The sequence below is a fragment of the Maylandia zebra genome, linkage group LG1, assembly GCF_041146795.1.
Source record: "Maylandia zebra isolate NMK-2024a linkage group LG1, Mzebra_GT3a, whole genome shotgun sequence".
NCBI lineage: Eukaryota > Metazoa > Chordata > Actinopteri > Cichliformes > Cichlidae > Maylandia > Maylandia zebra.
The window spans coordinates 42,995,479-43,010,623 of NC_135167.1; the positions used below are offsets into that span (position 1 = coordinate 42,995,479).

Consider the following 15,145-nt stretch of genomic DNA (forward strand, 5'->3'; position numbering starts at 1 on the left):
CCAAGATTAGCATTAGCCTTCTCCAGCAGTGTCGAGATACTGAAATCATCACCCTCAGTGTTGTTTCCTGTTCAATATGAAGCACATATGTTTGACTGTTCTATAAGGACAAGGTCACATGTTACAACATCACAAAGACATGTCAAGGAGTCAGGCAAATCCAATATGGACCAATTATAATAAATAAATAAATGAATACAAATCAACATGAATAAGAGCATATCTCATAGTGTGATGACATACAAGTGCTAAATGTAAAAAATAGCAAAGTCTTACCGGAGTTTTCAACACTTTTTTTAAAAGGTGCCTGTAATAAGATAAAAGGGTTTATAAGGACTAGTATTTGATTTGTTTGCAAGTTCAAAAATGCTTGAAGATTAAAATTGCAAATTCCAATTTATACAATAAATTAATAAAATGAAAAACAGAAGTATTCTCTTTGTGTTCTTATGTTTTGTTTTGAAGAAAGCTTGTATTCCATTTTAACAAAATAAAACATCTTGGTCAAATCAGAGAGGAAATCTACGTCTGCATACTTAACTACAACGCTTACCTCTATAACAAAAGTGTGGGCGAAGCACAAGAACACGCTGAGCACAGCCGCCTGGAGGATCATGGCTGGTTACTGAAGAAGAGCAGCCGACTGAGAAAATACCTGCTGAAAACACAAGTGTTCGGCTTATATAGTTAGAAAGGCCAGCTGAATTCTGTCCTAATATGGCATGCTGTTCAACCAGTACTCATTACTCAACTGAAAATGACAGTTGTTACTTAAACACGTCTGTTTCAACATATTATGAAATTAGACAAAAAGGCTGTTGCTGTCTTTATATTATGTCACAGTCCAAATATTATAGTTACCATCAATGTATTTAAATCTGTCAAACATGGTGGAGGAGTGTTATGGCACAGGCATGTATGTGCGGCTGTTAGTGGCACGGGGTCAGTGTTCACTGAAGATGTGGTTGCTGATAGAAGTTATAGGGTGAATTCTTAAGTTTACAGCCTTATACTCTGCTAACATTTAGCCAACTGCTTCAAAACTCTCCTAGTGACTAACCAGAGCATGCTGTTCATTTTCTGAAGATGAAATTGGAACAGCCTGAAGACAATCTCAGGACAAAAACCAACCTCCCAGGCTGCAGGAGACTTGGGGTGGGTGAATGACCTAAATAAATATTTTAATAGGTTTGATCAAACGCCCACCACAGCATCGTCCCCCCTGCTGCAATCTCCTTCATCTTCAGGGACCGCCTGTCCTTCATCTCAGGACTTCACACCTCTCAGCTCCCAGCCATCACACCCACCCCAGGCTTCTGTGGACTCCAACATACACACCCCTCCCCCAAAATCCACTCTTTCTATCTCAGCACTTCAAGTGAGGAATGAGCTTCGCAAGATCAAGGTGCAGAAGGCTGCAGGTCCAGATGGCGTCAGCTCCAGGCTCCTGAGATGCTGTGCAGATGAACTGTGTGGCATCCTAGGATATCTGTTCAACCTGAGCCTGTCACTGGGGAAAGTACCACAGCTGTGGAAGACCTCCTGTGGTACCGCTACCAAAGACCTCCCGTCCCAAGGACCTCAGCAGCTACAGGCCGGTAGCCCTGACATCGCATCTGATGAAGACCCTCGAGAGGTTGGTTCTAAACCATCTGCGCTCCCTGGTGAGGTCTTCATTGGATCCGCTGCAGTTTGCTTACCAGCCTGGCATCGGGGTGGAGGACGCCATCATCTACCTCCTGCACCGAGCTCTGACTCACCTGGAGAAGCCTGGAAGCTCTGTGAGGATCATGTTCTTTGATTTCTCCAGTGCTTTCAACACCATCCAGCCACGACTTCTGAGAGACAGGCTGGAGCTATTGGGAGTGGACCACCACATGTCCCAGTGGATACTGGACTACCTCACAGGACGTCCACAGTATGTCAACATCCAGGGAGTGGACATTGAGATAGTGGACTCTTATAGGTACCTGGGTGTTCACCTGAGTAATAAACTGGACTGGAGTCACAACACTGATGCTCTTTACAGGAAGGGTCAGAGCAGACGCTACCTGCTGAGGCGGCTGAGGTCATTTGGAGTCCAGGGAGCGCTTTTAAAGACCTTCTATGACTCTGTGGTGGCATCTGTCATTTTTTACAGTGTGGTTTGTTGGAGCAGCAGTTTATCTGCAGCTGAGAGGAAGAGGTTGGATAAACTCACGAGGAAGGCCAGCATCCAGGTAAGGAAATTTCAAAAAGTTGATTCTGTTCATCTGGATGTAGTGTTTTCAGTGGAAGAAATGTTTTGTCACTCATCCAAGGCACCTAAAAAAGCTCCAGCCGATCCAGGAAAGAAGGTGAAACTGCCGTCTAAGCAAAAACCCTTAGTGATCCCGTATGTATCAGGAGTATCAGAACAATTGGGGCGATCGTGGCTCAAGAGTTGGGAGTTCGCCTTGTAATCAGAAGGTTGCCGGTTCGAGCCCCGGCTTGGACAGTCTCGGTCGTTGTGTCCTTGGGCAAGACACTTCACCCGTTGCCTACTGGTGATGGTCAGAGGGCCCGGTGGCGCCAGTGTCCGGCAGCCTCGCCTCTGTCAGTGCGCCCCAGGGTGGCTGTGGCTACACCGTAGCTGCCATTACCAGTGTGTGAATGTGTGTGTGACAGGATATGTAAAGCGCTTTGGGGTCCTTAGGGACTAGTAAAGCGTAAAGAGCCCATACATCTCTATGACAACCGTGTGCCCACCCCTGAAGCCACCCATTCTGCCATCCCAAACCAATCCCACCATCAAGAACAGCGTCCCACAGGGAGCAAGGCTTTGCAAGCCATAGACCCAGATGAACGGATGCCCCCCAGATCCAGTACCTCTGGACAGGGTGCAGGAAACAGGGTTGTTATAAAGGGTTTAACAGAAGTGTTGCATTAATTGTTTAGGAATTATAGAAATTTTTATACTCTTTTAAACCTTTGAGGCTCAAAAGCATTTGGATACATGGCTGCCAAGCAGTTTTGTGGCCATTTAAGACTTTTCCCATAATTATTCTATCAGTAATTAAGCAGAGATATAGAGATAAGTGTTGAACTTACATTTAGTAGATGTCCAGTGAAACCCTTTGTATGAGGTCCAAAGAGATGCTGACACAAGCGAAGGCTAAGATTGAACAAATTACAGAAATTGTAATTGCCAAAACACTTGTGTACCTAACTGTGTGTTGTGTTGCAGACCAGAGCAGCCTTATGATGTCCAGAACCTTAAAGAAGGGTGAATCCTATCAATCAGTGGGTCCTGCCACTGAAGCATTTTTCTTGTTTTCTTTTTAGCCATCCACTCACCCATTCAGGGTCATTGATGGGCTGGAGCCTATCTCACCTCCATGGGGAGAGATGCAGGGTATACCTTGAACAGTCTGCCAATCTGTTACAGTGCTAACACAGAGAGGCAGACAACCATTTACACTTGGCATTGGGTAGCTGTTTACTGGAACACTTAATATGAGTTTTAAGGAGATGTTGATGAAGCAACAGAAGCCATCATTAAATGAAAAACTAAATAAACATATCAGAGAGAGATTAAAAAGTTTTATGAGGAGCCAAAATAACATTTGGGACATTTTCAACCAGAAGGAATATACTAGCCAGCTCAGACAGTTTACAACAAGGTGTACACCACTGGTTACGCTCAAGAACAGGAAGACCAGATTTGAATTTGCCAAAAAATAAAAGAACTTTCACAGCATGGGGAAAAACTATTAGTAATGTTAGTTTATGTGGTTTCCTCAGTAAACTGGGTGAGGTAGCTGACTCCTAATCACAGCGATTTCTCTAGTTTCAAGTAGCCTGGCCCTTTGACCCAGGACCTGTTGGCCTTGCAAGACCCTTCTAAGCAAAAATGATTCCTACTCACCAAACTCTTGGGATCACTCAAGCATTTTGAACCTGAAAAAACACATTTCTTCATGCTTGTGAATAATAAGCTTTAAACTGTAAAAACCTTTGACCTTGATTGTACCTGTTGTATTGTGTTGTTGTAGGATGATCTCACACCATTGCACACGGCAGCTGACGGAGGTCACTATGAATGCGTTAGACTTCTGCTGGATTCTGGCTGTAATGTCAATGCACAAACTAATGTATGCTTGTTTACTTAAATATGCAATTCAAGAGTGGGTTGGCAGTGTTATTTTCATGAATTAATATTTATCTTCTGTCTGTAGAGAAAAATGAATGCTCTCCATTATGTGGCACAGCATGGTCATGACAGAGAGGCCAGCTTGCTGCTGAAGGCAGGAATCAATGTAGATGCTATAAACAATGTAAGCACTGTTAGCTATCTCCGGAAAAAAATAATTATGATAATTCTTTTAAAGTACCCATATGCAAAAGAAATAGAAGAAATTTATAAAAGACTTGCATAAGATTTGGCTTACTTCATATAAGGCTTATATGATTTACTCATGAAAGTGGCCACTTTCTCATTACTTTCATATATTGTTTTAGTAAGTATCCAAAACAAGTTTCATTTATATAATTTATCAAAGGATCTTATATCTGTTTTCACTCTTGTATGCTTTTCACACAAGTTTCACATAACACAAAGCTTTATAAGATTTATATACCGTATTTTCACAACCATAAGGCGCACTTAAAAGTCTTAGATTTTCTTCAAAAAGTACGGCGCGCCCTATAGCGCAGTGCGCCCTGTGTGTTGTAAGGAGGACGTAGTAGAGAACACCATGAGAACGCTAAAGGGTGAAGTGTGTGCGTTGACTTTATCGCACATACCTGTATAAAAGAACAGGTATGTGCGTTATGCAGGACATCGTTGTTTTAACAACCCTGAAAGTGGCAAAGAGACACGCTTACGAAGCACAGTTTAAACTGAAGGCCATCAGCTACGCGGAGGAACATGGAAATCGAGCAGCGGCGAGAGAATTTAAGATTAACGAATCGATGGTTCGCAAATGGAGGAAGCTAGAAAACAAGCTCCGGCAGGTCAAGAAAACGCAGTTGAGTTTCCGCGGACATAAGGCGAGGTGGCCCGAGTTGGAGGAAAGACTCGAGCGGTGGATCATCGAGCAAAGAACGAGCGGGAGAAGCATTTCGACGGTCACCATTCGGCTAAAAGCAGTTTCACTTTCACTTTTTATGAAACGGTGCCATTTTTCCATCCGGACCAGGACTACGGTAGCGCAGCAACTTCCAGCGGATTATAAGGAAAAGCTGGCCATCTTCCGCTCCTACTGCAGCAAACACATCGGCGACAAACACATCCAGCGATGGATGACGGATGGAGACCACAGTTTCACCAAGAGTGGAAGGCAGCGCCCGGCGAGTTACGCCACAATTTGCCAATGGATTGTAGATGCTTGGGCTAACATGTCTGCTGGCACTGTTGTTCGAGCTTTCGCAAAAGCCGGCATCATTTCCGAGGAGCCGCACGGCACGGAAAGTGACTCTGACAGTGAAGAAAGTGAACTTGGCATGTTTGATGGAGATTTAGCGCAGCTGTTCAATTCAGACCCAGAGGATGAGGACTTCGATGGGTTTGATTGATGATAAAAATGTGAGTACCAAACTTTGTTTTGCTCCTGCTTTATTTTTAAATACGCACACTTGTATGCTTGTGTGTTGTTGATGATGACGATTACTGGTAATAAAAATGTGAGTAAGGTACCGAACTCAGGTTTGCTCCCGCTTTATTTTTAAATACGCATACGGTACTTGTATGCGCCCTATGATCCAGTGCGCCTTATGTGTGTGTTAAATACAGTAATGGCACACATAACTGAGACTGCGCCTTTTAGCACAGTGCGTCTTATGGTCGTGAAAATACGGTATATCTTTTCCATATGGGTATTCTTACACAGTGGTATGTTAGCATGTTAGCATTTTGGTGCATAAAATGAAGAAGAAATCTAAAATTAGGCAGTAAACACTTGTAAACGTTTTAAAAGTTAATATCATAGAGAGCAGCTTTTTAATACCTGTTTCTCTTTGAAACAGCAACACTGCACACCACTCCACCTGGCTGTTTTCAACAATCACACAAAAGTTGTACGATTGCTTATCGATGCTGGCAGCAACCTGAATGCCACTGACATTGTAAGTACAAAGTTCCACAGCCACATGAACACAATGCATAATAAAATGTCCTATAATACAGTAATTTTACTTAATGGTTGTCTGTCATGTGGGCGACAGAGGCAGCAGACCGCACTACACATTGCCTCAGAACATGGCTGGCATGACCTGGCTGAGATGATGCTGATTTCTAGAGTTAGTCTCAGTCTAACTGATAAGGTACCACACACAGCTTCACACAGAATATTATGTACACTGCTCAAAACAATAAATGGAGTACTAAAGTCACACATCAGACCTTAAAAAATATTCATGTTACTTTGACGTACGTTTTGAAATTCATTGAAAACAAGAAGGGGTCAGGGGTCACAAAGGTCAGTGAAAACCATAATCATCAGCCTTTTGAAGGCTGGATGAGATGGTGGATGGTGGTGGGGGGATCTCCTCCCAGATTTGGATGAGGGATTCAGGTGTGTGAAACATGAGGGCCAGGCAGTGACATCAGTGTCTTCATCATTATATAATTGCCAGGTCACTGGGTATTGCCCTGCAACACAAACCCAGGACCGAGTGCATTAAGACAAGCTCTGAGGATTTCATCCCAGCAGTACAGGGTACTGTTGGCTAGCATGGTTAATGATAAAGGAGCTTTACACAACATAATTTACCAATTCAAACCTGCATACACACAATTCTATCTAGCATTCACACTGCGATGAACTTTCAGCTCTGGCCTGTCTCCTACTATCTGCTCCTCACTCTTCAGACTGTGCTGGGAAACACAGGCTACGTCCACACTAAAATTTGAAAATGGCGTTTTTGTCTGAAAACGCTCCGCGTCCACACTATCGTTTTCAGTCGTTTTCACAGAGTTGTGCGTCCACATTGAAACAGCCGAAAACGCTTCCGTTCCAGTCCTGCGCATGCGTGAAACACAAGAAGATTCGGCCTGCCTCATTTCCGTCTGCCATTTATTTACTTTTCCGGCTCTTTGAAACGTCGCGGCAAATGTTGAGGAAAAGCACCGAGTTTTTTAAATGGACTAACAATGAGGTGGAGTTGTTGCTGCGAGTAACACAAAAGTACAAAGTTGCAAAAGCGAGTGAGAGTTAAAGAATTTGAAGAAAAGCTCTGGAGCACGTACAGACTGATATTAATCTTTAATAGCGCTGTCAAAACTGAGAGCAAACAAAACAAACGCTGTATAATGCCCTCCGCTATCTTAGTTTGATTGGTCACATGACTGCATCACATCACTAAAATGTGTCATCGTTTTTGAAAAGGCTCGGGATTCGCTGTCCACACTGCAACACGAAAACGGCTTTGGATAGCGTTTTCAAAACGCTGCATTTTCCTTCACCGAAAACGGCGTCTCAGTGTGGACATGGCCACAGTGTAACCTGGATGTGCTGCAGGTACTCTCTCATCAAACCAGTACTGACGAGGATATCAAAAAGCAATTCTAGGAGAGAATAATGGTCTGTCCCATCACCTGCAGAATCATTTACTTTATGGAGATTGTCTTGGAACTGTAAGAGCAGTTTGGCGAGGAAGAACAGCTAGCAGGTCCAGCGAGCATGTGGTGTGGAGGTTAGCTGGATAACTCAAAGTCAGTCAGTTAAATCGAACAACACATTTATTTGATGTTAGCAACATAAGACCATACAAGCCAAGTCTCCACGGCTCTACTCTGTCCGTACGTACATGTGCGGAGATGGGTAGTCACCGGCGCCAGCCCGTTACAAAGGTATGGTTTCTCTCAGAACAGACACACAAGCATGTAATGGCTGCCACACTATACTCACACACCCACTACGAGACTCCCCCAACTACTACAGTTGTTAAAAGTCCGCTTGTTCATTGTAACTGTTTATACTACGTTACCCATGATGCACCTCGGTATCTGTACTTCCGGTTGGGAACGTGTTCAGCGCAGTTCTGCACAGATGAGAGGTGTGTCGGAGGATAACGTATTTACTTGCATTCCTGTATGACCACACACACCCATATACACACTCACACCCCCTTTACCTGCATGTGAATACTGTAATGCCTCCCTACCAACGCTGTACATCCTGTTGATGTCATCTGCCACCTCCTTAGTAAAGTAGGGCAACCCCCTCTAGTGGTGCTATAACACAGTAAGGTTTGTCTTGGAACGTCTTCAGTACACCTGTTTGATTTGCACCAAAAAAAGGTGAAATTAATTGATTCACTTACACTTCCGAAGACGACAGCTTGATATCCGTAAAGTTTAACTTGTGGTTGATGATCAAGTGTTCCTTTACTTTTTTGAGCTGTGTATTTCACATTGTACACTAACAAATAAAAACAGTTTTCAGTTGGTGCATTGATCCTTCTATATCATATTAATTAAGATCTTTGTTACGCTAGTCTTAAGTAGAATATTTATCTTTTTTCACACCATTTGAAACCTTGATGCGTAGTTCACTTTTTCTTTGTCCGGACAAAGTTAATCTTGTAGCACAGCATCATGATAACTGTTTTAGTATAGATTCAGATCTATGACACTCATAGCTGTGTCTTCTAACAAAGCAATGCTTTTCTGGCCATCTAATGTACACAGCAGGGAAAAACATGTCTGGAAGTGGCAGCAAGAGGAAACCATGTCGTCCTGGTGGACATGATAATTAAAGCTGACCGTTTTTCTAAATGGGAGAAGGTAAGTGTTGCTAACGCTATATTAATACTAAATACACTCTCCTTATATGAAATCTGTGCTCATATTCGATAAATACATTTTCACTCTTTTCCAGCGTATCAGCACCCATGTCCTGTTGAGTTTTTCACATTATATACATATTAATTGTTTTGGATTTTGTAATAAAAAAAAAATCCTGGCATACAGGCATAGTTATAAAGAACGAGAACAACTCAGAGCATACACTATGACTAGGTCTCCAAGATGCTTAAAACATAAGAAATCAGGAAGGGGCATGTAAAGGAATTTCTTTTACTTATGTATTAATCACATTATTTTATTGTATGATGCCTTGGTGCCACTGGATTTTAACATGTCTCACACTCATACAGTAAGACAAATGGTGGGGGTGTAGTAAGGAAGTTGGGGGAAGCAGACGACTCCACAGGAAGAGTCTTTTGTGTCTTTGAGGACTCTGGGAGGCAGCAAGGGAGTGTGAAACAGCTGTGTACTGCCTTTTGTTCCTGGAGATATTTAACTGAGAGCCATGCTGGGCTCAGACTCTGCTGACCGTCTGTCCCGCGGTCATGCAGGGACTTCATCAAGCTTGGTTGTCTGTTCTTTGTGTGTTTGATTAAAGAATGTTAGCTACCGCTCACCGCTCGTCTGCAGCTTTATTTAAATGGAAAACTTCCACAACAGCCAACAAAAAGCTTTTTGCTAAAAAAAAGATTCAGAGCAGAAGTTTTTTGCACTGCATTTTAAAATGAAAACATATTGCATTTATTTACAATTAAAGACACAGAGCAGAAAGTGTGTTACTGTTTTACATCCACAGACACACAAGAAAAGAAGCAGGCAACATGAGGTCAAGTTATGGCAATTTTATTTGTGCATTTCAGTTTTTAAAAAACAAGCAAACGTCCCAAGAAGAAGGATGGGGTGAAAGAAAGGTGGAGATTTTAACATTAGGAGGAAGAAACTATTGATGCTGCTGAGTCAGTTCTTTCTCAGCAGTCTGCTCCAGAATCCCCTCCTGTCCTCAGCTTGCTTTTCTTTTTCTTTTGCCTTCAGTTCGTTTAAGGTCTTGTTGAGCTGCTCCTCGGCATCTTTAAATTTTTCTTTCAGCTGCTGTTTGGCCAGTTTCCCTTTGTGTTTGAGGAGCTCTTTAGCTTCCTTTTTGTGCTTTTGCATTTCTTTCAGTGCGTCTTTGCAGTCTTTCTTGGTCACCGTCATTTCTTTCTTGAATACCTTCACCTCAATTTTCTCTTCTGCAAGTTCTTCTTGCACTTTCATCAGTTCCTTCTTCATGTTTTCAGTGTGACTCTTTGTATCTTCCATTTCTTTCTTTGCTTCCTGTATTTTAATTTTCTCTTCCTCCAACACTTTTTGAGCTTCCAACAATTCTTTCTTCAAATTTTCAATCTCATTTTCTGCCTCATCTTTACGTCTTTTCTCCTCTTCAAGTTGTTGCTTTACATGCAGTAATTCCTTCCTTAGTGTTTCAGCTTCAGCTGTTACATTTGCAGTGTCTTGAGTTGCCAACTGCATTTTCTTTTTTCCCTCTTCAAAAGCTTCCTGCACCTCCTGTAATTCCTGCATCACATTTCCTGCCTCCTTCTTTGCAGTTTGATATTTATTGTTGGCTTCTTGTGCTGTGCTTTTCTCTTCCTCCAATGCTTTTTGAGCTTCCAACAGTTCTTTCTTCATCTTTTCATTCTCCTTTTCTGCCTGTTGTTTTCCCATTTTCTCTCCTTTAAGTTTGAGACCCACATGCAGTAATTCCTGCAATACTACATCAGTTTCAAACTTTGAATCTTTAGCTTCTCCTCTTGATTTTTCTGCCTCTTCTTTTAATTTGATATTTTCAGCCTGTATCATTTGAAGTTCTTCTTGCAGGTTAATCAGCTGTACTGAATTGTGAGGTGAAGCACTCGCCGATCCTCTTCTCGTTCTCCCTCGATTCATTTTGGCCTTTTAAACAAAGGAGCCAACGTTTTGTAGAGGAGTGAAGTGAAGTTTTCGATGTTTCTTCGTCAACTGTCGTTTGTCCTGCACAGAGATGCTGCTGTAGATGTGTCTCTAGCTGTGTCTGGATACAATGAAACATGCTGGAACTAAGTGCTTGTGTTGCACAGTTCTACTGAACATTCCATTTCATGCATGCTCCGCCCACATGGTCAGGAATGTCAGGTGCTGCATCGCCAAAGGCTGCTCCCGTTGCCTAGCAATAACAGCTGTTTACTTTTGGGGTCTGGTTCATTATTTAATAAAGAAAACATGTCCAAGTATTGGGTGCTGAGGCTCAGCGCATATTCTAGCCTGCTGTGTGGGTGGGCAGCTAGAAATCACTGGTGGGCAACATGAGTGAGGAGAAAACTGGAGCAGCCAAGCAGGGAGCTGCAGGTTGCTGGTTTGAGTCTCTGTTCAGATGCTGGTGTCTCCTCTCTCTGAGATGTCTGCAAACAGTCCCAGATAAAACAATAAGGATAATAAACAAACACGTGACTAAAATAACAGTTATGACTCTGATGTGTTTCATGTGTAGCAGGATGGCCTCTATACAGCAGTCGCTGCAAGCATCCACATCGCCACACTCACTTTTCTTTAAGCAGGCGTGCTGGGCTCCTCCTAAGGAAAGTTTGAAACTTCATTTCCTTCATGCTGGTGAACTTTTTACCAAATATTTTCATCAAAGCTTCTCCATCACTGACAGGGATTGTTTGGATCTTCACACTCATCTCCACCAACCCTAAAAAATGAGTCTCACTTTGCTCATATAATGCCAGGCGTGTCTCCATATTCCACAAAAGTCTATGCAAACATGTAACAGTATCCCATATTCATAGAAATATTATTGATATTATAACAAAAGCTGTCACCAACACAATTGTCCCAAGTGCTTTTTTTATTAGTTATTGCAAATGCTTGATTGCAGTTCTTGCTAGATGACAAAACCACGTATTAGGTTTAGAAGGAAATGACTTTTGGAGGTAGCAAGGGAGTGTGAAGCTTAAGGTGTAAAACAGCTGTGTACTGCCTTTTGTTCCTGGAGAAGGTATTTAACAAACCAGCTAAGTATCTTGTAAATTCTTTGTGCTAGTTTTAAAAGCAAGAGGTACTGAGAGTTTGTTTTCTTTGTACATCATATGCATAAAACGTGATAACATCCTTTTAACTTCGAACGACTCACAAAACTTTCTCCCTGTTGAATTCAGGATCACGGGGGATGTGAGCAGGTAAGAAGACCTCTGAGCTTCAAACAGGACCATCAGCCAGAGACACAGCACTTCCGTTCTGTCTTATGGACCCTCGCCACAAAGCATCTGTGTTATGGGGAGTGGAAGATTCTCGCTCAGCATTGGGACTTTAGTGAAGCACATATACAAGCTATAGAACAACAGTGGACAGGTGAGCAGTGCTGAGTTCCTAAAAAAATTATTGACAGTTTTATTGCTATTTTTATTACCTTTTTTGTACTTGTTGGGTTTTTTCATATATATATATATATATATATATCTTTACACAGGAAATCATACAAGTTTGAAAAACTGTAATATAAGGCCTGTAATGTCCAGAACCATAGAAGCACTGTTTCATGGGTCCAGTGATTTTATTGAAAATAAATTCTCAAATTTGGCACTGACTGATTCACTCTACAGCATTCTGAGTACCTGAGGTGATTAACTCTGGTCTAGGTCAATTTTAACCCAGATCAAGAATTCTTTCTACAATTCTACTACAACAAATGAACTACAGATCTATTTAGAATATATGGATAGTCTGACATGAGTAAATGGATGCTTAATCCTTAATATTTCAGAGAGCAGATGGTGTTGTTTTTCTTTTGTTTTTTTTACAACATCACTTTTTTGTAGAAAAACGTCTATTATCATACAATATCTTGTCTTATAATGATGACCTGAAGCACAACTACAACTGCCTATACCTGATACCTGAATCTTGGTTAACCAGAGAGATAAAAGCCAGGAGAATAAACCAGATGTTCTCCACTGAACTACCCAAAGTATAGTCTGAATGGCAGCAGAACAAAATGAGAACAGCCCCGCCAACGCTGGAGACAGAGCAATACTGAAGAGTATATGTAAGAAGGATGCAACACATAACAGAAATGCTCAGTGCCTAGTGGATCTAAGAGCAGACTGCAACAACCTCCCTGAAAGGATCCAGTAACCATCACAGTGGCAGACATGTCAAGCAGAGGGATTGGACAGCACCATTCCCTGCCATGTTTAACACCTACTGGATAGGGAAGCTAACAAGCTAACTCCATTAGCATCCTGCAGCACAAATGAACCAGGTGCTAATGGTTGAGACCCACCCGGAATGTCTAACCGAAGGCTGTCCTGATCCCCAAGGATCCCAAGAAGGGGCCCGTCCCATCCAACTACTGGCCAATAACTTGGCTAAACTGCCCACCAGATTGCCCTCCTCCTGAATGGTAGATACTGTACCTCCGTCCATCCAAACCCACACTTGTCCTTGTTGGACATAGTTGGATATAATTGCTAATCTTTCTCTTTGGGTAGATTGGTCCTCCAACCAAGAGCAGTCTCTCCAAGATGACAGCAGTTTGCAACATGGATTGTAATAAGTTTTTCAGCTTTTGTACACTGTTGCAAGAGTTACATTCTGGGCACAGCTTTTTTCTTTAATTCCAAATGCCAGATCTTTGACACCTTGCTTTTAAACTCTATTTGACTTTTAACCTGTTGAACCTTTTTTTTAATTTAAAGTTGAACTTTAAATAAAATATTAAATTATATAAAATAAAATATTGTTTCATTTTGTTGGAGCACTTAAAATGTAAGATATCAGGATGTCATTCAGCTTTGCTTACTGGCCAAGTACCTCGCTTGCTTAACGCTGGTCTGTGGTTACAATACAGACCCAGTGGACTATATGAACTAGTTAGTTACTGTGATTCTATAAATGTTCTGATGGTATAAGAACTGTCTACAGTGACTGTGTTTAACTAAAAGTTCAGATGGATAATGCTTGATATAAATCTAAATTGAAGGTAAGAAAAGCTTCAAAGATCATGGTCACCGGATGCTGTTAATCTGGCTTCATGGAGTGCTCGTAGCTGGAGAAAACCCTACCAAAGGCCTCTATGAGGGGTTGGTGGAAATCTCCCGGACAGATTTGGCAGGTGAGCTAATCAGGGAGGTCACTTCCTTTCACTGGTCAGACTATTTGTCAGTTTTAACAGTCATACAATATTAGTTAACAATATTTCTCCACAGAAAGACCAATAATGCCGTAAGACTGTTTTTCTGTTTGTTCACTGGAATGTGTCTACTTTTTTTTCTTTTCTCTGTTTTCCTCTTCTGGTTTGTTATCCAGAGTTCATCCGACAGAAGGCAAACTCCCAGACCAGCTCTCCTAAAATGTGCTGCGTAATGTGACGGCAACAAGTTTATGCTTATCATCGAGCTATTGTGTTAGCTTTGTTAAAACTTTCTTTATTTAAAGAAATAAAAATGTTATTTTCTATAAATAAAATTACATGATTTGAATTGTGAGTCACATAATGGTTTACATTTTTTAATGAAAGATAGGTGTGTAGCAGCCAGGGGAAAGTTGCTCTCTATTTATTTCTTTTTTTTTTGCCGTGCAATTTTGTCAGGTTTTCTCTACTGCAGCACTTGAACTGTGTTTACCTAGAAGGGCTGTAACAACAGCCTTGCACTGCTGCAGATTTCCATGTGCTGCATCCCATGCCAGTTATCCACACACAAAGAAAGGACAAGACAAGCTGCCCCTAACCTACCCAAAATGCCCCACGCCTGCTGCTTAGGTGTGGGATTTTGCTTCCCCCAAAGGTCCTTGAGGTTCCTGAGATTCCCTAAAGCGCAGATCGTACCTCCCAACATGGGCCAGCTCGCTCCACATGATAGTGCATCCGAGGAGGCGTGGACCCCCCTGCGGAGGCGTGGACCCCCCCTGCGCATGGAGAGACCAAACCATGAAACTGGCGACTCCGGGCACTGGTGCTCCATACTCCTTGCAGGCCCCCTGCATCCCAGACCCCAAACCCCAAGACCCTCACACCAACACTAGTTCACTGGATCTAAGACAGAGCCCAGCTCCTAACAAAAAGCGCCCCTCACAATGATGCTTTACAACACTGCATCTGATGTTTTGTGTTGCACTTGATGTTGTAAGGCTTGGATGCAGCTGCTTGGCCATATAAACCCATTCCATGAAGCCCTCTATGCACTGTTGTCGAGCTAATCTGTAGGCCACATGAAGTTAATATTTGCCTCTCTGCCCTTTGTCCTCCCCTCAAACCGGCTGTCACTCCCTAAGCCGTGGTCTGCTGGAGGTTTCTTCCTGTTAAAATGGAGTTCTTCCTCCACACTGACTCCAGGTGCTTGTTAACAGGGGCTCATCTTA

The 15,145-nt window shown here is 42.3% G+C and overlaps 1 protein-coding gene and 1 long non-coding RNA gene across 2 annotated transcripts; one reads left to right on the plus strand and one right to left on the minus strand.

Annotated features, from left to right (window-relative positions):
• Nucleotides 1–666, minus strand: LOC112433626 (uncharacterized). The gene is made up of 3 exons (XR_003023590.2): nt 554–666; nt 277–307; nt 1–67 (listed from the first exon to the last, which is right to left on the minus strand). It is a non-coding gene; the product is annotated as an uncharacterized LOC112433626 (long non-coding RNA).
• A 5,325-nt stretch (nt 667–5,991) lies between these two features.
• LOC143419592 (ankyrin repeat and death domain-containing protein 1A-like) lies at nt 5,992–14,681 on the plus strand. The gene is made up of 6 exons (XM_076886967.1): nt 5,992–6,084; nt 6,184–6,282; nt 8,651–8,746; nt 11,944–12,136; nt 13,767–13,898; nt 14,093–14,681. The coding sequence occupies exons 2-6, from the start codon at nt 6,241–6,243 to the stop codon at nt 14,152–14,154; spliced, it is 525 nt and encodes a 174-aa protein (XP_076743082.1). The 5' UTR covers nt 5,992–6,084; nt 6,184–6,240; the 3' UTR covers nt 14,155–14,681.
• Nucleotides 14,682–15,145: the final 464 nt, after the last annotated feature.

What these genes read in the sequence shown, in the direction of transcription:
- LOC143419592 (XM_076886967.1), top strand. Translation starts at nt 6,241, where the DNA reads ATGATGCTGATTTCTAGAGTTAGTCTCAGTCTAACTGATAAG. An exon ending in GTTTTTCTAAATGGGAGAAG is followed by an intron (nt 8,747 to 11,943) that starts GTAAGTGTTGCT and finishes TGTTGAATTCAG; the next exon opens with GATCACGGGGGATGTGAGCA. An exon ending in TATAGAACAACAGTGGACAG is followed by an intron (nt 12,137 to 13,766) that starts GTGAGCAGTGCT and finishes TCTAAATTGAAG; the next exon opens with GTAAGAAAAGCTTCAAAGAT.